This window comes from Cornus florida, unplaced genomic scaffold (assembly GCF_030987335.1).
Source record: "Cornus florida cultivar Cherokee Brave unplaced genomic scaffold, ASM3098733v1 CherokeeBrave_3.0.0_Hap2_Chr08, whole genome shotgun sequence".
NCBI classification, from domain to species: Eukaryota; Viridiplantae; Streptophyta; class Magnoliopsida; order Cornales; family Cornaceae; genus Cornus; species Cornus florida.
The window spans coordinates 34,667,543-34,689,803 of NW_026775578.1; the positions used below are offsets into that span (position 1 = coordinate 34,667,543).

At 33.9% G+C, this 22,261-nt stretch overlaps 1 protein-coding gene and 1 pseudogene across 1 annotated transcript; both read right to left on the reverse strand.

Moving 5' to 3' along the window:
* Positions 1–1,887: 1,887 nt before the first annotated feature.
* LOC132270040 (pentatricopeptide repeat-containing protein At1g12300, mitochondrial-like) lies at positions 1,888–20,863 on the reverse strand (annotated as a pseudogene).
* A 52-nt stretch (positions 20,864–20,915) lies between these two features.
* LOC132270041 (pentatricopeptide repeat-containing protein At5g16640, mitochondrial-like) lies at positions 20,916–22,059 on the reverse strand. Its single transcript, XM_059771255.1, has 3 exons — positions 21,519–22,059; positions 21,275–21,427; positions 20,916–21,160 (listed from the first exon to the last, which is right to left on the reverse strand). Exons 1-3 carry the CDS (start codon positions 22,057–22,059, stop codon positions 20,916–20,918), a joined length of 939 nt encoding a protein of 312 aa, XP_059627238.1.
* Between the last annotated feature and the right edge of the window lie 202 nt (positions 22,060–22,261).

Consider the following 22,261-nt stretch of genomic DNA (forward strand, 5'->3'; position numbering starts at 1 on the left):
GGATTAAAGTGACATATGTTCCTGACGTTTCTGAAATATTTATGTTTTATACAATTGGTGAATTCAATGTATTATATTTCGATTCATTATAGAATTGATAGTGTCCATTTGATTACAAGAGATATTTATATATATGTATGTAATGGCAATCAATGCATGATATATAAATAGTAATCATAAATGGTTCATAGTCGGTAATTATGGATGGACTCATAATTAATTAAGATTTGAACTGGATCCGCGTTAGGTTGAGTCTCTATCACCGTCATGGCATTTGACTCTTAAGCATGAGAAAATTATAGACTCTTTTATTAATTAATAATTACTTTGATTTGTTCGGCGGATTCTTCGGGATCCTTAGACCGACACTTTGGGTAGTTATGTAATTAATAATTAGAGGGTTATATTTTCAATATTTGCATCATTACTACTTGTATTTATTTTGTATTGATTATGATTGATCACAAAGTAAATTCGAAGGCCTTCGTGTGTTTTTAGACAAAATGATTTATTATATATTTATTTATTTAAATTATTATTTTTGTTAAACAAATGTTTTATTGTGATCGAACCAAAAATAATCAAAGGTACCAAAATAAATATATTAATTAAGTAGTCGGATTGATGGCTTTATTTATCCGATAACTAATTATGCATAGAGGGTTCAAAGTGTAATATTGACTTAGAGGTTATTTATTATTTAATTGTAGTTCAATTAATTTCTTTTAGTGGAGTAGAAATTAATTTATGAATTAATTGAATTGGGTCCGTGGACCGGGCCAATTATTAATTCATTGTAGCCAATAAAATAATAAGCCCAGTAGATTCTCACTCATAACCCAACTTGATATTGAAATCATATTAGATTTGAGACATGTAAATTAGAGATTGAGAAGGATTCTTTGTTTTCTTTTCTTTACCTTTATGTTGCCTATAAATATACATGGTCTATGTATATTTTTGGGGGTGACTTTTAGAAGAAGGAAAAAGGAATTTATTTTCTCTCTCTAGAAAATTAGGGTTTATGTTCTCATCTAATGGACGCTCCCACAAGCCTAGTTTTCCAAGGTCATTCATGGAGGCTTATGAGTGATTCCTAAAGGCAAAACAATTACCAAGAAGATGGAGATCCAAGGAGAAGGCATCTTGCTAAGGGATCTACAATAAGTGAGAACATTCACTTTAGAGGAAAGATTTAAAGGTTTACTCAGACCTTTGATGTAAGTATTCAATCCATTAATTGAATGATACATCATATTTTTATTTTTGCATAAAACTTGTCTCTATGTGATGAATCAAGATTTATGAATCAAAATCCCTCGAAAAGTTTTTAAAACTTGCACGTTTCCCAACAACAGTTGCATGACATGACCCAATAAATATTCAACTATTCTGGCATACCAAAGGAGGAAGTAACTCTCCCGCAAATTCACTACCCAAATCATTAATTCGGGTAGCTAAGAAAAGGGAATCAAATATTCGAAAGTGCGAATAACTACTTCTATAAACACCTGAATATAAAGTAAATGGTGCATCTGAGAATTCAAAACAATTTCTTCTGGTTTTACAAGAAAATAATCTCTAAAGAGATGCCTTTTTTCTTCCCCTTAATGGGATGGTTATAATATTGACATCAAGAAAGGAAAATGAAGTTGATGAGGTGCCATTCTTGGAACATCCCGACAGACAAATCCCTCCAGCATTCTTCTCAAGTCCCCAACATCACCTAACTCAGGTTCTCTCCTTCGTACTTCTCATGGAACAATAATTTCACCCCCAAAATATGAACAAGACACTGATGCAAGCATCAATAGGCCATACATACACCACACTGCAAGGTGGACAAATTATGAATTTCTCACCTAACTTCGGAAAGCCCAATAGAAATCACATAAACTTATTGACCATCTCCAAAACCGACTGATCCAATCCACTATTATTTGATATATTCAATAACAGGGTCATAGTAGCTACATTAGTAGAGAATCCTTTCTCAACCATTTCTTGAAGAAGTTGCATTGCCCTTAGCATCTCATTGTTTCGAAGAAATCCCTGCACAATTATATTGTAAGTGAAACCATCTGGTAAGCAACTACTCTTTCCATTTTCTTGAGCAACATGTTTGCTTCACTTAACAATCCACCCTTACAAAGTCCATTGATCATGATATTATATGTGAACATTAGGTTGCAACCTTTTGGAAGGAAGACAATAAAAGAGTTCCCTTGCAGCTTTGATGTTTCCAGCCCTGCACATACCATCAATAAGGATGTTGTAAACCACAATATTAGGATGCAGTCCACTTTCTTCCATCTCTCGAAACAAGGTCATTGCCTCGACAAAACATTGGTTCTTACACAGTCCATCTAACAAAGTACAATAGGTAATAAGATTAGGATGTTGGCCATTGGCTTGCATCTCGTTCAAAAGTTGTTGAGCGGGTAGAGGTTTTCCCGCATGGCAAAAACCACTTATAAGAGTGGTGTAAGTAACAGTATCAGGAACCAATCTAATCTGAGAAATTTCATGAAAAAATCTTAGAGCCTCAGTCATTCTTTTCTTCTTACAATATCCATTAATCAAGATGTTATAGCAATGAACATTAGATGCACAACCCCTAGCAACCATCAAATCAAATATCTTCTTTGCCTAGTGAATTTTGCTTTGCAAACAATATCCGTTCATCAATGCGTTGTAAGTGACTATATGTAATACCCCTAATTTTAAAAGGATAGTCTCGGTATTTATTTATTTGTTTTAATTGTATTTTTAATTATTTAACTAATTGCTTATGTGTTTAATTGAATTAGGTATTATTTGATTATTTGATTATGTGTCTATATATTATTTGTATTTGTCTATGTGTTAATTGTTTAATTAGATTATGTGCTTAAATGGTGTTTTGATTAATTGTAAATTAAATGTTTTCTTTTCTTTTATTATTTTATTTTATTTTTTCTTTTATGGTTATGGTTAGTAGTAACGGGCCAACCAATTGGGTCCCATGAACTACTTGGATAGGAGGTTGGATGTGTATGGATTATTACCCATGAATAGTTGTGTATGTATATTTATAGATATATATTATATACATATATAAAAAGGAAAGTAATTTATTAATTACTTTTATGGTAACTTGGGTAGTAATATTTAATCTGATGTATATGTTTTATATTTAAATAATAAAAATATACATAGATTTGATACGTGTTATATTTTAAGTTACTTTATAATATTATGGTAACTTAAGTATTATTGGATAATCCATTAATAAATAATGGAATGTGTATACTTTATTTATTTAATAAACATATACATAAATTATATACGTAACATATTTTACTTACCTTTTTAATATATATAAAAGGGAAAGTAATTTATTAATTACTTTTATGGTAACTTAGTTAGTAATATTTAATCTGATGTATGTGTTTTATATTTAAATAATAAAAATATACATAGTTTTGATACGTGTTATGTTTTAAGTTACTTTATAATATTATGGTAACTTAAGTATTATTAGATAATCCATTAATAAATAATGGGATGTGTATAATTTATTTATTTAATAAAGATATACATAAATTATATACGTAACATATTTTACTTACCTTTTTAATATTTTAATATTTATTTATTTTTAAGTTGACTTGGATTGGGAAAAGGGTTAGGGTTATTTTATTTAGCCTATAAATATATAGTTATAGGTTGTAAAAGGGGGTTAAAAACATTCACGTGATATATTCTAGAGAGAAAGAGAGTTAGAGAGGGAAGGAAGAAAAGGAAGGAAGGAGGAGAAAAACCCTGTAGAGAGAAAATCAAGGAAGAAGAAGTTTAACTTTCGATCCGAAAGTTTAAGGCAAGTTCTTCTTCTATCTCTTTCCCTTTGATTCGTGTTTCTGTACATGCCTAGGAAATTTCAGGATTTATTAAACACATAAAATTAAATAATTATGCATGTTTAATTGGGTTAGAACATAGGTTTTATGAAATTGGTTCATATCTGTTCTTGTGTTATGAATTGATAAAATGCATGATTTTGATTTGATTTCTTATGTGAATTTTTACATGTTTAAATTATGTATTTTTCATATCTGTGGAATGATAGAACGTAGAAACATGCTTAGGATTCCTGAACATTAAATAGGGACTAGGTTTGGGTTTTAATAAATTTAAATAGACTCGATCATAATGATGCTTGCTATTTGAATGTTTTAAACAAACGAATGGATTTAATCTTTTAAAATATTTTAGCAATTGAGATTAAATGTGTGGGATGAATTGGATATAGAGAATTCTTATTTAACGGTATAATACAATATCATCATGTATAAGATTCAGTTTGTGTAGGACATATGATATAGGAAGTTTAAAGAAATAATAAGTCATTCCTATTATGTGATAACTTGATATCATATTTATCATAGTTATTTATGGAATGTTTGATGTATTTCCTTAATTGTTACATCAATTGTTGGATTGTGTGATTTAATGCACCGGTATGGGACGGTGGCATTCTAGGGATGGATTAACTTATCAGTTAAGTCCTACCTATTTTATATAAGGGAATGGATTAACTAAAATATTAAGTCCTACTTATATTTAAGTCAGGTCAGCTGAACAAGTTGAATGACTTATGGAGGATTAATTTATTATATAAGGGAATGGATTAACTAAAATGTTAGGTCCTACTTATATTCAAGTCAGGTCAGCTGAACAAGTTGAATGACTTATGGAGGATTAATTTATACTGAATAGGATGGTTACCAGATTTTATATATATAAGTATGGTGCCATGATATGAGCTTAAGTCTCAGGATCAATGGTTAGGGCGCGTATATCGCCAGGGATGTGTAGCTAGATATAGTGTAGTTGTGTACCCTGGTAGGTCTAGGTACTCATGCCCACTATATATGCGTTTTGCATGTTGCCTACTATTCAGGTTGAGACAACCCTATAGTCTAGTGAGGTTCATTTAGTGTGTATATATATCTATACGGACTACTAGTTACTGTTGGATTAACTAGGATGTATACGTGTATCGGATCTCTGCTTGGACTGTAGTAGAGTAGAACTTGTTTGTGGACTTGACCCACCATTATTTTTCAGGTGTTTGTCAGGAGTAGAGGTTGTTCGTGCTGAGCGGGGATCAATCTACTTCATTCTTCCGATGTTACATAAGAGTTCCTTTATGATTCAATTTCCTAATTTAGACAGTTATTGCTGTCATTTGTTTAGTTTGGATTTTCTAGAGGTCTACACAATATGGATTCCCGAGTTGTATTTTGGAGGATCAATTGTATCAGAAGAGTTTATTAATTAATGGAAATATATTATGAGATTTATTATTAGATTATCATTTTAGTTTATTGTCAGCATTTTATTTATTCTTCTTTATTCTTTTGTACTTTGTGTTCGTTTATTGCCGATTTTGTTTTTGATATCCTCGGGTATTCGGGCGTGGGCCTGGCCAACCCGCATTCGGAAATCCGGGGGTATCACACTATATTAGGCTCCTCGCCTCTTTGAATCATCACTTCAACTATTTCTGCAGCTTCTGTAACCTTCCCTTCCTTACAAAGTGCAACCACCAAAATGTTGAAGGTTTGTACATCTGGTTTGATATTTCGGTTCACCATTTCATTCAACAACCTTGTAGCCTCTTTCCACTGGTTTGAATTGCATAGGCCGTGGATTAAGGAATTGTAAGTGACAACGGTTGGTGAAATCCCTTTATGGATCATTTCTGAAAAGAGTTGGAAAGCCTCAGCTACCGGTCTGTCCTTACAAAGACAGTCAATGATCATGCTATAAACAAAGACATTGGTTTCCCAATTTCTCTCTTCCATCTTCTTAACCAACTCTATTGTAGCCCTAGTGTGATACCCCCGGATTTCCGAATGTGGGTTGGCCAAGCCCACGCCCGAATACCCGAGGATATAAAAAACAAATCGGTAATAAACGAAAACAGAGTACAAAAGAATAAAGAAGAATAAATAAAATGCTGACAAGAAACTAAAATGATAATCTAATAATAAATCTCATAAGATATTTCCATTAATTAATAAACTCTTCTGATACAACTGATCTTCCAAAGTACAACTCGGGAATCCATACTGTGTGGACCCCTAGAAAATTCAAACTAAACAAATGACAGCAATAACTATCTAAATCAGAAAACTGAATCATAAAGGAACTCCTTTGTAGCATCGGAAGAATGAATTAGACTGATCCCTGCTCAGCACGAACAACCTCTACTCTTGACGAACACCTGAAAAATAATGGTGGGTCAGGCTCACAAACAAGTTCTACTCTACTACAGTCCAAGCAGAGATCCGATACACGTATACATCCTAGTCAATCCAACAGTAACTAGTAGTCCGTATATATATATATATATATATATATATACACACACACACTAAAGCAACCTCACTAGACTATAAGGTTGTCTCAATCTGAATAGTAGACAACATGCAAAACGCACATATAGTGGGCATGAGTACCTAGACCTACCAGGGTACACAACTACACTATATCTAGCTACACATCCCTGGCGATATACGCGCCCTAACCACTGATCCTGAGACTCAAGCTCATATCATGGTACCATACTTATATATATATAATATAGCAACCATCCTATCCAGTATAAATTAATCCTCCATAAGTCATTCAACTTATTCAGCTGACCTGACTTGAATATAAGTAGGACTTAACATTTTAGTTAATCCATTCCCTTATATAATAAATTAATCCTCCATAAGTCATTCAACTTATTCAGCTGACTTGACTTGAATATAAGTAGGACTTAACATTTTAGTTAATCCATTCCCTTATATAAAATAGGTAGGACTTAACTGATAAGTTAATCCGTCCCTAAAATGCCACCGTCCCATACCGGTACATTAAACCACACAATCCAACAATTGATGTAACAATTAAAGAAATACATCAAACATTTCAGAAATAACTATTATAATATGATATCAAGTTATCACATAATAGGAATGACTTATTATTTATTTAAGCTTCCTATATCATATATCCTATATAAACTGAATTTTATACATGATAATATTTTATTATACCGTTAAATAAGCATTCTCCATATCCAATTCATCCTACACATTTAATCTCAATTGCTAAAACATTTTTAAAATATTAAATCCAATCGTTTGTTTAAAACATTCAAATAGAAAGTATCATTATGATTGAGTCTATTTAAATTTATTTAAATCCAAACCTAGTTTCTATTTAATGTTCAGGAATCCTAGGCATGTTTCTATATTCCATCATTCCACAAATATGAAAAATACATAATGTAAACATATAAAAATTCACACCGGAAATCAAATCAAAATCATGCATTTATCAATTCATAACACAATAACAGATATGAACCAATTTCATAAAACCTATGTTCTAATCCAATTAAACATGCATAATTATTTAATTTTATGTGTTTAATAAATTCTGAAATTTCCTAAGCATGCATAGAAACACGAATCAAAGGGAAAGAGAAAGAAGAAGAACTTGCCTTAAACTTTCGGATCGAAAGTTAAATTTCTTCTTCCTTGATCTTCTCTCTACATGGTTTTTGTTCCTCCTTCCTTCATTTTCCTCCTTCCCTCTCTAACTCTCACTCTCTAGAATATATCACGTGAATATTTCTAGCCCCCTTTTACAACCTATAGCTATATATTTATAGGTTAAATAAAATAACCCTAACCCTTTTCCCAATCCAAGTCAACTTAAAAATAAATAAATATTAAAATATTTAAAAAGTAAGTAAAATATGTTACGTATATAATTTATGTATATCTTAATTAAATAAATAAATTATACAAATCCCATTATTTATTAATGGATTATCCAATAATACTTAAGTTACCATAATATTATAAAGTAACTTAAAACATAACACGTATCAAATCTATATATATTTTTATTATTTAAATATAAAACATATACATCAGATTGAATATTACTACCCAAGTTACCATAAAAGTAATTAATAAATTACTTTTCCTTTTATATATATTAAAAAGATAAGTAAAATATGTTACGTATATAATTTACGTATATCTTTATTAAATAAATAAATTATACACATTCCATTATTTATTAATGGATTATCCAATAATACTTAAGTTACCATAATATTATAAAGTAACTTAAAACATAACACGTATCAAATCTATATATATTTTTATTATTTAAATATAAAACATATACATCAGATTGAATATTACTACCCAAGTTACCATAAAAGTAATTAATAAATTACTTTTCCTTTTATATATATTAAAAAGATAAGTAAAATATGTTTCGTATATAATTTACGTATATCTTTATTAAATAAATAAATTATACACATTCCATTATTTATTAATGGATTATCCAATAATACTTAAGTTACCATAATATTATAAAGTAACTTAAAACATAACACGTATCAAATCTATACATATTTTTATTATTTAAATATAAAACATATACATCAGATTAAATATTACTCTCCAAGTTACCATAAAAGTAATTAATAAATTACTTTCCCTTTTATATATGTATATAATATATATCTATATATTTACATGCACAACTATCCATGGGTAATAATCCATACACATCCAACCTCCTATCCAAGTAACCCATGAGACCCAATTGGTTATCCCATGACTATTAACCATAACCATAAAAGAAAAATAAAATAAAATAATAAAAGAAAAGAAATCATTTAATTTACAATTAATCAAAACACCATTTAAGCACATAATCTAATTAAACAATTAACACATAGACAAATACAAATAATACATAGACACATAATCAAATAATCAAGTAATACCTAATTCAATTAAACACATAAGCAATTAGTCAAATAATCAATTAAATAATTTAAAATACAATTAAAATTAAATAATTAAAAATATAATGAAAACAAATAAATAAATACTGAGACTATCCTTTTAAAATTAGGGTATTACATTCTTCCCCCCTAACAAAAGGGATTCGGTCCTCGGAATTCGCCCTTACTTTTTTCCATTATGCTTGAAAACTGTGAGCGAAAAACATCCTCCTATTCTCAAGTAGACGCAAACTCACTATAAGGGCTCCACTTAACTCCAATATACCAAGTGGTATACAAGGTTCCTAAATTTTAAGAAACACAGTAATCATACTGTCACACCCCGACAATTCCAATAAAATTCTCGATTTATTCAAAATCAGATACATCAAAATACACCCAGGATCAAAAAAAAAAAATACCCTTTTTTTTATAGAAAAATTTATTTCCTCAAATATACAAAAAAATCTCCAAAATAAATAAAATAAATCTTCCAGGCCAACTCTTCAGCCTAAGCTCGAATCTACGATCCCCGTCTATCTTCGGTACCTGAAACTGGAAGGTGGTGAGACAAAAAGTCCCAGTAGAAAAAACCATAACAAGAATTCATAGAGGTTTAATAAAACAGCTTCACAACATAAACATATACATTTAATACATATGCATTTAATTAAAAACATTTAATAAAAACATTAAAGCAAAACCTCCCCATGCCATTCAAGGTATAGAGAACCCTACACTGAAAAAGATTAATTCTCCACTGGATCACCAAGTCCCAAATGCCGGTCACCTCTGCAACCTCTTGGCTTCTCTCTGTCTCTTTCTCAACTCACTCTTTATCTCGGCTTCCTCACTCTTTCTTTAAATTTTTTTCTATCTTCTGTATCATCACCAAAAGGCACAAGTCCAATTTTATAGGCAAAATCACTGACAAGCCCATGTGAAGCTCGCTCTTTTCCTTCCTTACAATATCTTTTCAATTCATTACATTTCACTTCAAAATCTCACTCCAGACCAAACCCACGTGAAGGAAACAAAGCAAGAAGAAAATTTTGGCCAAAAATAAATCTTCAGTGGGCCCCACAAGCACACATCATCACCACAATTTCATTATCATCACCCATCATTCGGCTGCCTTCTCTCTTATCTTTCCTATCACCATAACCCATATATATATAAATAAGTAATCAAATCACAAACTAACCCATTCACCACCTCCATCCATCAGATCATATATATATATATATATATATATATATATATATATATATATATATATACTATATATATAGAAACTTATCATACATGCAAATCACTTCCAAGCCACGTGATAATAAAAAAAAAACAAGGTCAAAAAGTCTTGCCCCATTTAACAACTAAGTGGAGCCCACCAACATCACAATTTTCCCTTTCTCCATTACGGCTCCTTCTTATCACTTTGGTGCAACTACGTATATATAGAACAAAATTAAATCAAAGTTCAAAACCCACGAATTTTAATAAATAGTTAATAAATATAGACAGTCTAAAAAATCATAAAATAATTAAATTAAAATTTCAAAAATTCAGGTCATCACAATCTCCACCACTTAAAAAGAATTTCGTCCCCGAAATTCAAGTCCACCTGTCCGTATACCCGAAAACACCAATAACCACACTTCCGCTGCGTCACTAGCGAGCTACGGGTGCGCAATCCCACATCACCTGGGTAGAGGAAAGATGAAGTGCTTATATATAAGTGTGTCATCTTCAATTGGTATGAGGCCTTTTGGGGTGAAGCCCAAGAGCAAAACCGTGCGGGCTCAGGCCCAGAGCGGACAATATCATACCATGTGGTGGAGTGGGTCGTTACAAATGGTATCAGAGCCTGACCCAGCCGGAAGTGTGCCGACGGGGACGTCAAGCCTCTAAGGGGGGTGGATTGTGATGACCTTGTGGGCGGGTGTGCCGTGGGCGGGTGCGAGAGACACTGTTAGGCTACCACACTGGCAAGCTACGGGTGCACAGTCCCACATCGCCTGGGTAGAGGAAAGGTGAAGTGCTTATATGTAAGTGTGTTATCTCCAATTAGTATGAGGTCTTTTGGGGTGAAGCTCAAGAGCAAAATCGTGCGAGTTCAGGCCCAAAACGGATAATATCATATCATGTGGTGGAGCGGGTCGTTACAAATAGTATCAGAGCATGACCCAGCCGAAAGTGTGCCGACGGGGACGTCAAGCCTCCAAGGGGGGTGGATTGTGATGACCTTGTGAGTGGGTGTGTCGTGGGCGGGTGCGAGAGACACTGTCAGGCTACCACACTAGCGAGTTACGGGTGCGCAATCCCACATCGCCTGGGTAGAGGAAAGATGAAGTGCTTATATGTAAGTGTGTCATCTTCAATTGGTATGAGGCCTTTTGGGGTGAAGCTCAAGAGCAAAACTGTGCGGGCTCAGGCCCAAAGCAGACAATATCATACCATGTGGTAGAGTGGGTCGTTACAAATGATATCAGAGCCCGACCCAGCTAGAAGTGTGCTGACGGGGACGTTGGGCCTCCAAGGGGGGTGGATTGTGATGACCTTATGGGCGGGTGTGCCGTGGGTAGGTGCGAGAGACACTGTCACTCTACCACACTGGCGAGCTACGGGTACACAGTCCCACATCGCCTGGGTAGGGGAAAGGTGAAATGTTTATATGTAAGTGTGTCACCTCCAATTGGTATGAGGCCTTTTGGGGTAAAGCCTAAGAGCAAATCCGTGCGGGCTCAGGCCCAAAGCAGACAATATCATACCATGTGGTGGAGTAGGTCGTTACACCTAGCATTCCCCGTTTTGCAAAACCCATTTATAATCGTTCCGCAAGTAACTATATCAGGTCGAAATCCTTTTGTCCCCATGTCATTAAACAACTTTACTGCCTGACCTATTTTATCCTCGATACAGAGTCCCCTTATTAAAGTGCTAAGCATCACATAGTTCACTTCATAACCAAGCTTCAAAGTCCTCCCTAGAATAGAGAAACCCAAATCAACCCGATTCAAATGGCAGTAACAATTCATCAAGATGCCTAGAGTATATTCATTTGGCTATACAATTCTTGAGGATTCCATTTGCTTAAGCAAAGAAATTGCAGTGGTGTAATGTTTCATTCTCACAATGGCCCCTAACAATTGATTAAAATGCACAATTGAAGGAAGAGGTCGCATTTGAGACATTTCATCAAACAATGCGAGTGCATCATTAAGGTTCGTGAAATCAAATCTACTTTATTTTCTCACAGATTCCATAAACCCGGTTCGACTACTCATATTGTGAGGGTTTTGATCTTCACGAGTTTGGGAATCAAACGAAGCCCTTAAATTATCAGTAGCAAAGGGATAATGAATGAAGAAAATAACACAATGCTTAAGAGAAGTTGTAGACTTACAGCTAACTTTCTGGAGAGAGAAAGCACCACCATATCTTAAATTTAAGGAGGCAATGACACTTCTTTTCATCATCTCTCAGCTCCTCTATTTCTCTCTATGTGTGTGTTTTTATCTAAAAGCAAGTTGTAATGCCCCTAATTTCAAAAGGATAGTCCTGGTATTTAATTTTCAATTTATGTTTTAATTGACTTTTTAATTGTTTAATTGTTTTTGAATTATTTGACGTACTTGACTTATTTGTATTATTTGAATTAATTCTTTGGTTTACTTGTTTTCTTTGATTTATTAAATTGTTGAATTCTTAGATTTATTTAGCTTACATTAAGTGCTGCATTTTTGTGACTGGATTTATTACCTGTTTAATTGTTAATATTGCTTAAATTGTTTTATTTGATTTTGTTGATTTTTTTTAATTGATTTATTTGTAATTGGTTTCATTATTTTAGAGGCAACTTAACTGTTTTAAATTATTAGGGTTTTGTTAATTTCATCGTGTTTTAGTCTGAGCCGACCTGTAGGTGGTTTAGGATTAAGGTTAGGGTTTCAACTTAGGCCTATAAATACATATGTTTACATCTGCTAAGGGTTTGTGTAAACCCTATTCACCATAGTCACGTATACAGTGATACAGAGGGTTGTGAGGGCAGAGAAACAGAGAGTGAGTAATTTACAGAGAGGGCTTAGGAAGGCAGAGTAAGGAAAACTAAAACTCAGAGACGTGGATTCAGTGTTTCAACTTTGAAACTTAAGGCAAGTCTTGTTCTTCTCTATCTCTTTAATATGTATTTTGTGCGTGTTTAGGAAGACTCCAGGAATTAAACTAAGGCTTAATTATAACCTTTATGCATGTTTAATTAATGTTTAAATTCATGGAATGAACCTGTTCTGGGTTGTTTTAACAAGGTAGAAATAAAAAACTGAAACTTGGTAACCTTGTTCTATTGAGTAACAGTTTGGTTTTCAATTCAAGTTTTGATTAAATATCATTACAGGTCCTTGTTTTATAATCAATCTGGAATTGAATCAGACCTTAAAACATGCACTAAAAGTTACTACAAGAACTGGTACTCACAGAAAACAGAGAAGACGACGAAGCGGACGAAGCTGCTAAGGGGAAAAGGGAGCAGGCTCTTAGAACCCCTTAGAGCCGGCTCCTAGAAGGTAGAGCCGGCTCTAGGATGTTGTGGAGCCGGCTCTAATGAGCCTAGAGCCGGCTCTCAAGAAAAGAAGAGCAGGCTCTTTTAATTTCTAGAGCCTGCTCTCTCTTAAACTGTCCAGAAACTGCATTTTGTGGTCCGTTTGGCTGAGGTTTGAATTTTTAAAATTAATTGAAAGCTACTGAAGGTTGTAATTTAAGGTTTAAGACTTATAAAAGTGTTAGGAAACAAGCCTACATTAAAATAGTGAGGATGGAATTAATCCGAGTTTAGATAGAAAACTGGTAGGAGGATGAATGGAGATTAAATTTCTGTTGCTTACTGATTTTGGAATTTTGCTTCCTTTACCAAATCTTAAACTGCTAATAATGTTTATGTTGTGATACAAACATATAGTAGTATAGTCAAATGTATGCATGGATGGAATTAACTGATCGTGTAAACGGGATATGGATTGCATCAGTTATGGTAATTGTTGGAGAAGTAAATTGCATGTCTTTGTTTGTCATTTAACGGACTGTAATTTGGATTTCTTGGTTTAATACTGTTTTAATTATATGTACACAGTTTTCTAAGCATAGTAAATTCTTGGAATTAGCTATGTTTGGTTGGAAGTAAATTGATATAACAATTCAGTTAATTTTATCAATTAGTGGACTTGATGCATGATGCAAATGCTGTGTTTTATAAATAACAAATTTAATGGTTGGAATATAATTTCTAGGCTTGGACTGAATGCCTAAGTTTTATAATTATGGATTGATTTGGTTTGTGCACATTTTGGGAGTTGGGTTGATGACAATCTAGTACTGTTTTATCAACTCTGTTAACTAGAGGATGGTATGTACCGGTATGGGACGGTGACATACTAGGTATGGACTAATTCCAATACTAAGTCCTACCTAATTTGGATTAAGGTATGGATTAATCATAAAGGTTAAGTCCATCACCTACATGTGTCATATCTGTTGTGAATTAAATGACCTACTATGATTTCAGGATGGATTTGTTATACATATATCAGACCACTACACAGATGGATGGTATACTGTATTGGGAGGAGTACGGATTTTATATATATATATTATATGGTGCCATGGTATGAGCTTGAGTCTCATGATCATGGTTAGGGTGCGTATATCGCCTAGGATGGATAGTTGGACAGAGGTGTTGTTCCCTTGTAGGTCTAGATACACATGACCACAGTATGTGCGATTTGCATGGTATCTCTATTCAGGCTGAGACAATCCTTTTTGGATTAGTGAGCATCCTATAGTGTGTACTATATACATATATGGACTATTCTAGATATTGTTGAATCTTCCTAGGATGTATTTGCATATCGGATTACTGTTTGGATTGTAGTAGATCAGGACTTGCATGTGGGCCTGACCCACTTCTTTATTTTTCAGGTGCTCGTTAGTTCCAGGGTTAGAGTTTGGATATGCAAAGCAGATACAGTTATTCATTCCTCCGATTATGTAGGAATCTTCTCTATGTTAGTTTTGGATTCTATTTGTTATTATTATTTCAGTATCTTTTCGAGAATTTTAATAAGGGGTCCAATGGATGGATTCCCAAGTTGTAAACTTATGGAGTTTTGGATTATCAGGTTTTAAGTATTTAATTATAAAGGATTTTATTTCTAAATTCTTTCAGCTTATTATTTTTATTTCTTATTTTACCTTGTATTCTGTGTTCGGTTACATATTAATTGTTTGATATCCCTCGGGTTTGGGCCTGGGCCTGATCAACCCGTGTCTTGGATTTGAGGGGTATCGCATAAGTCACCTGAAGCTGCTTGCGTATTTTGTTATTGGGACATCTTTCAGGTTCACTTTCTTGCCTAGTAAAAAAAAATATAATAATAAAATAAAATAAAAAATAAAATAAAATAAAATAAAAAAATGGTATTACATGTGTGCAATTTGGGAGGCGCATCTCCAAGGCAACTTGGGTGGGTTAATCCAACCCAATTCAAACTTCGTCCAAAAATTTTAAAAGGCTTTTAAATTCATAAATTGAATTCAAATTGAGTTGGATTTTATCAAAATTTAGGCGTATTAGGGTTGGGCTCGGGCTCGACCCAAACACAACCCAACCTAACCCAAAAATAAAATAAAAAATTTTCAATATTTTTTATTTTTTATCTTCCAAATCATATATATACATATCTATATATATATGAAGCTGCCGCCGCCGTTTTCCTCCTCCTCCGCCGCTGCCGCCGTCTCCCTCTCCCTCCTCATCTGCCACCGTCTCCCTCTCCTTCCTTCTCTGTCAACTCTATCTTTCTCCACTTCTGCCTCTGCTGCCGCCTTTTTGAAGCTGCAACTCGGGTGGGTTGGGCAGTTTGAGTTATAACTTGAGCCCAACCCACCATATAAAATGCTAAATCCAAACTCAACTCTAACCCTATCCTCAACCTTAATTATTCAACCCAAATCCAACCTATCCTTCTATTTTAAAATTCAAGCTTGCAACTCGGGCTTATTTTTCGAGTAAAAACTTCGGGTTAATTCAGATTACTCATATGGCTAATCTTTACACTGAAAATTTAATATGATCTTAAATTAATTTTAGATTAAATTACTCTTAAAATAAGAAAAAAAAATTAAAGATTTTTTGTAAATTTTTAATAAATTAGAAACAAATTTTTAGAAAATTATTTCTCCTAAATGTTAACATAGAATAAGTTAAAATTTAACAAAATAAGTTGAAAAGAAAAAAAAAGTAATCATAGTTGAAGTTTTATATATAATGTATTTAAAAGTAAATATATATATGAAAATATTATTAAAATTCGGGTTCGAACTGGTTCGAGTTGCTAGCACTTCAGCCCAAACCCAACCCTAATTATAAAAATGATTGTCCAAGCCAGCGAAAAATTGAGCTGGGCTCGAGTTGGGTTTGGGCTACCCTATCCAAGTTGCACCCCTACGCCTTCTTCCTCCACCTCTACCGCCGTTTTCATTCTCCGTCGTCACCGCGGCCAAAACCACAACCATGATTGCAAACAAAGTCTTTGTGTGTGGTCTTTGACCTCGATTCCCAGTATAATGGTAATCACAGTTTGTGAGATGAAACATTTGGGGAAAAAAAATTGATGGAGAGAGAGGGTTGTCTGGCAGTGATTTTATACATATATATTTTATTTTTTATTTTTTGAGAGTTAAATTCTGTTTAGAACTCTCTTTTTTTTAGAAAAATTAGGCCTATCAAAAAAATAAATAAAAATTTATATATATGTAAAAATAAATATAACCCATATTTTTATAGAAGGTCTATTTTTTTGGCCAATTTTTTCGCCTATTAGTTTTTATTCTTTGATATTTTGATGATATCCAAATCTTCTTCATGTTTCACTATTTTTGAACTTTAATTTTTTTGTCAACTTATATATATATATATATATATATATATATATATATATATATTGACATATGTTATGTGTGTGTGTGTATATATATATATATTTATATAGAGGCCTACCAAATTTATATATATATAAGTAAAAATATAACCCATATTTTTATAAAAAATAATTTTCAAGCCTATTTCTTGCCGATTTGTCGTGCTTATTAATTTTTATACTTTGATACTAATTGTTTGTACCCAAATTTTCTCCTTCCTTATTTTATTAATTTTGAACTTTAGATTTTTTGTCCACTTGTATATAAATATATAGGACGAATTATAAAAAAAAAAAAAACTTTTTAACTATTACCCATTTGTAAAAAACTCTCTTGTGAATATTTTTGACAAGAAACCCCCATCTACCACGAGAAAGAGGTAATTTAACTTATCGCCATTTAAACTAGTGGGACAATTTTTTCTGAAGAAATTATACTTGGATCTTCTCCACTGAATTTTTTTTTTTTTGGTTCTTCTCTACCACTTTGTTGTTTTCTTTATTTTATTCAGCTCCCTTACCAACCAAGACAGAATTTTAGGAGAAAGAATGGAAAACATACCTCTGTTTAGGCACTCAAATCAAACCAATTACATACACACACATGTAATTAACTCCCATGAAATCCTAAAGAATAAAAGAATTAAAAATCTACCATTGTTTCCAAAAAAAAAAAAAAAAAAGGAGAGAAGAAGAGGAAGAAATTTCGAGTAAACAATTACTTTTCGATGGCATTAGATCATTTCATTTTAGATGCTTGGAAGTAAAAAAAAAAAATGAAATTGTTCGAAAGCCTGTGATATTTCCGTTCATCTAATTCCCATAAACCAAAATTGTCGCCAGAGACCATCTGTTTGGTCCATTATAGGGTCATCGGACTGAACTAGAGCTTGCCTAGCTTGCGCTCGCTGGACTGGTTTGGTTTTGAAGGAAGATCGCCAGAGCTGTTCACGCCGTCACTAGAGTTTGCAAGCAGCATATTGGAGATTAATGTGTGTTCGCCGGAGTTGCATGCATACCCTGGAGCTCACTGTCAGTTCGGTTGCCGTCAAGGTAGGTTGCAGTTGCACGAAGCTCGCAGTTGAAGCTGGGTCGATGTAGTGTTTTGGGTCGATGTAGTCTGTGACATACTGCTCGCCGAACTGGACTTAGCTCACCGGAGTTTGGAGTTGTTCACCGAAGTTGGGGCTCGCCGAAATTCTTCTCTCTTGCTCTCTCGATTTAATTGGTTTTGGATCAAATCTCGCCGCTAAGGGCAGTCATTGTTTGCTCAGAGCTAGTATGGTTGTCTGGATCAGTTGCCGTTGAAGCATGCGGGTCGGGAAGCTCCAAGTTCTCTGTTTGAAGGGACACGCGTCACGCTCACAAAAGACTCCGAAGTACTCTTTCTCTCTAAGGGCATATATTTTTAAGTTAGGTCATTAAACTGCACTCCATTTGGTTGATTTTTGGAGTTTTCTCTCTGTTTAATTTATATATATATATATTGTTCTCTCTTTTCTTATATAGTTCTTAGAAAGTGAGGGAAAAGACCCATTTTTTATTTATTTTTTCTTCTCACGTGTTGAAGACCTAACTGAAGGTACTGACTCAAATGTAAAGATAATTTAGTTCGAAAAAATTACCTCACAAGATTGTTAAAGGGAAGTAAGTTAAATCACTCCATTAGGGAAATTGAGGAGGGTTTCTTGCAAATGAATAATTGTCAAGGGTTTTTTTTTTTGCAATTCGACCAAATATATATTGATAGTATGGTATTAATGTGGAGAGAGAGAGAGAGAGAGAGAGAGAGGCCTAACCCATTGCAAATAAATAAATAAGGGTTGACCCAGATAACCCGACCAACCTAAAAATATTTGGGTTGGGCTTCATGGGTTGAAGCCCGAATTTGAGTTATCTCGGGCCAGCCCAACGCAACCCAAAGCCGAGTTGAGGTTGGGCTCGGATTGGGCCAGCCCAAGTTTCACGAGGAGAGGGAGGGGTGTTTTAGTCATTTAGTTGTGAGATATTTTATTACTATTAAATAAGCATTAGTATAAAATTAAGGATAAAATTGACATTTTTCACAAAATTTTAACCCGAGTTGTTGAGTGTAAGTTCTTACCCTACAACACAAACATATACCCAAATAACATAAATTTTAACCTAAGCTGTTGAGTGTAAGTTCTTACCTACAACACAAACATATACCTAAATAACATAAATTTTGAAAATGTATGTAAAGTTTGGAAATTGAAGTACCCATAAGCAAATAACTGTCCATATATGCAATTAGTTAGCCTGGTTCTTACCACAACATATCCTGCAGCAGATCCATCCCCATCAACCATACAAAGAACTTTTTTCTTTTGCAACATTCAGTGTTTTGAATAAAATGATTTTATTTTTTAGTTTTTGCAATTTACTTTTTATTAAAATCCAACCCTCTCCATTCAACACATGCCACAAGTAAACATAGTCCATCTTCAAATTCCCAAATGGAGAATTTAGACAAGTACCAATTCCTTTTTCCGTTTTTTTTTTTTTTTTTTTTTGGCGTACATGTTCAAACTTCTGATTTTACAAAATTGACTTGCCAAAGAAGAATCATAGCCCCTTGATATAAGGCACCCACTTATTTCAAAAAAAAAAAAAAAAAAAAAAAAAAAAAAAAGAAAAGGAAAAGAAAAAATGGAGGACAGAGGTTAGTTCAACAATGAGATAGGTTGCAACAGATGAAGCAAATAACAATGACCAATAGAACTACTCGACATTTTGATTTGCCAGGTGTTACCTACAACACTAGCATATAAAACCCAAAACACTGACCATAGAACTCTCCCATGTGCATAATATTTTGTCAAGAAAGATCTTATAGACCAAATGAGGAAGAAACTCTCCCACAAATTCACTACCCAAAGCATTAATTCGGGGTCGTTTCCAAGCTAATATCTGACAGTGCGAATAGAAACTTCTATAAACAACTGAAATAAGTAAAGGGTGCATCCGAGAATTCAAAACAATTTCTTCTGGTTCTACAACAGAATAGGTTTGATAGATTTAAAAGAGGTGCCTTTTTCTCTCCCCCTTAATCGGATGGTTATAATATTAACATCAAGTAATTTAATACATAGGTAAGCAGGGCATACCCACACCGTACAAAGTGCAAACAAGAAAGGAAAATGATGTTGATGAGGTGCCATTCTTGAAACATCCCGACAGACCAAGGCAAAGCAGATAAACACACTCTGTTTGGTAAATTTCAGAGCTTTGAACCTTGTCTCTCTTTGGGATCATTCCCATATGCTTCAACAGCAACTTTGCTTTCTTCAGACTCACCAAGCTACCTTCCTTATCCAATTTAGTCAACCAGTTTCATACAAATCCCTTCGGCATTCTTCTCAAGTTCCCCAACATCACCCAACTCAGGTTCTCTCTTTCGTACTTCTCGTGGAACAATAATTTCACCCCCAAATATGAAGAAGACACTGATGGAAGCATCAATAGGCCATACATATCACACACTGCAAGGCCAACAAATCTGAAACTTCCACCTAACATGAGAAACCCGAATAGAGATCACAGAAACTTATTGAGCATCTCCAAAACTGACTGATCCCAATCTACTATTATTTGATAAATTCAATAATAGGGTCATAGTACGTGCATCAGCAGAGAATCCTTTCTCAACCATTTCTTGAAGAAGTTGCATTGCCCTTAACGTCTCATTGTTTCGAAGAAATCCTTGCACAATTATATTGTAAGTGCAACCATTTGGTGAACAATCACTCTCTTCCATTTTCTTGAGCAACATGTTTGCTTCGCTTAACAACCGTTCCTTACAAAGTCCATTGATCATAATGTTGTATGTGCGAACATTAGGTTGCAACATTTTGGAAGGAAGACTATAAAAGAGTTCCCTTGCAGCTTTGATGCTTCCAGCCCTACACATACCATCAATAAGGATGTTGTAAACCATAATATTAGGATGCAATCCACTTTCCTCGGCAAAACAAGGCCATTGCCTCGGCAAAACATTGGTTCTTACACAGTCCATCTAACAAAGTACAGTAGGTCATAATATCAGGATGTTGGCCACAGGCTTGCATCTAATTCAGAAGTTGTTGCACGGGTAAAGGTTTTCCCGCATGGCAAAAACCACCTATAAGAGTGGTATAAGTAACAGTATTAGGAACCAATCCCATATGAGAAGTTTCATGAAAAAGTCTTATAGCCTCAGTCATTTTTCTTTTCTTACAATACCCATTAATCAAGATGTTATAGCTACGAATATTAGGGGCACAACCCCTAGTAACCATCAAATCAAATATCTTCTTTGCGTGATGAATTTTGCCTTGCAAACAATATCCATCCATCAATGCATTGTACGTGACTGTATTAGGCTCCTCACATCTTTGAATCATCAATTCAACTATTTCTGCAGCTTCTATAACCTTCCCTTACTTACAAAGTGCATCCACCAAAATGTTGAAGGTTTGTACATCTGGTTTGATATTTCTATTCACCATTTCATTCAACAACCTTGTAGCCTCTTTCCATTGGCTTGAATTACATAGACCGTGGATTAAGGAGTTGTAAATGACAACAGTCGGTGAAATCCCTTTATAGACCATTTCTGAAAAGAGTTGAAAAGCCTCAGCTACCAGTCTGACCTTACAAAGACTGTTAATGATCATGTTATAAAAAATGACATTCGTTTCCCAATTTTTCTTCCATCTTCTTAACCAATTCTATTGCAGCCCTAGCATTCCCCGTTTTACAAAACCCATTTATAATGGTTCCACAAGTAAATGTATTAGGTTGAAATCCTTTTGTCCCCATGTCATTAAACAAGTTTACTGCTTGACCTATTTTATCTTCGATACAGAATCCCCTTATTAAAGTGTTGAGCATCACACAGTCCACTTCATAACCAAGCTTCAAAGTCCTCCCTAGAACAGAGAAACCCAAATCAACCCGGTTCAAATGGCAGTAACAATTCATCAAGATGCCCAGAGTATATTCGTTTGGCACTACCATTCCTGAGGATTCAATTTGATTAAGTAAAGAAATTGCAGTGGTGTAGTGTTTCATTCTCACAATGGCCATTAACAATCGAGTAAAATGCACAATTGAAGGAAGATGTCGCATTTGAGATATTTCATCAAACAATTTGAGTGCATCGTCAAGGTTGGTGAAATCAATTCGACTTTGATTTCTCAGAGACTTCATAAATCCGGTTCGACTACTCATATTTTAAGGGTTTTGATCTTAACCAGTTTGGGAATGAAACGAAGCCCTTAAATTATCACTAGCAAAGGGATAATGAATGAAGAAAATAATACAATGCTTAAGAGTAGTTGTAGACTTACAGCTAACTTTCTGGAGAGAGAGCGCACCACCATATCTAAAATTTGAGGACGCAATGACACTTCTTTGTGAGTCGTATGCAGCG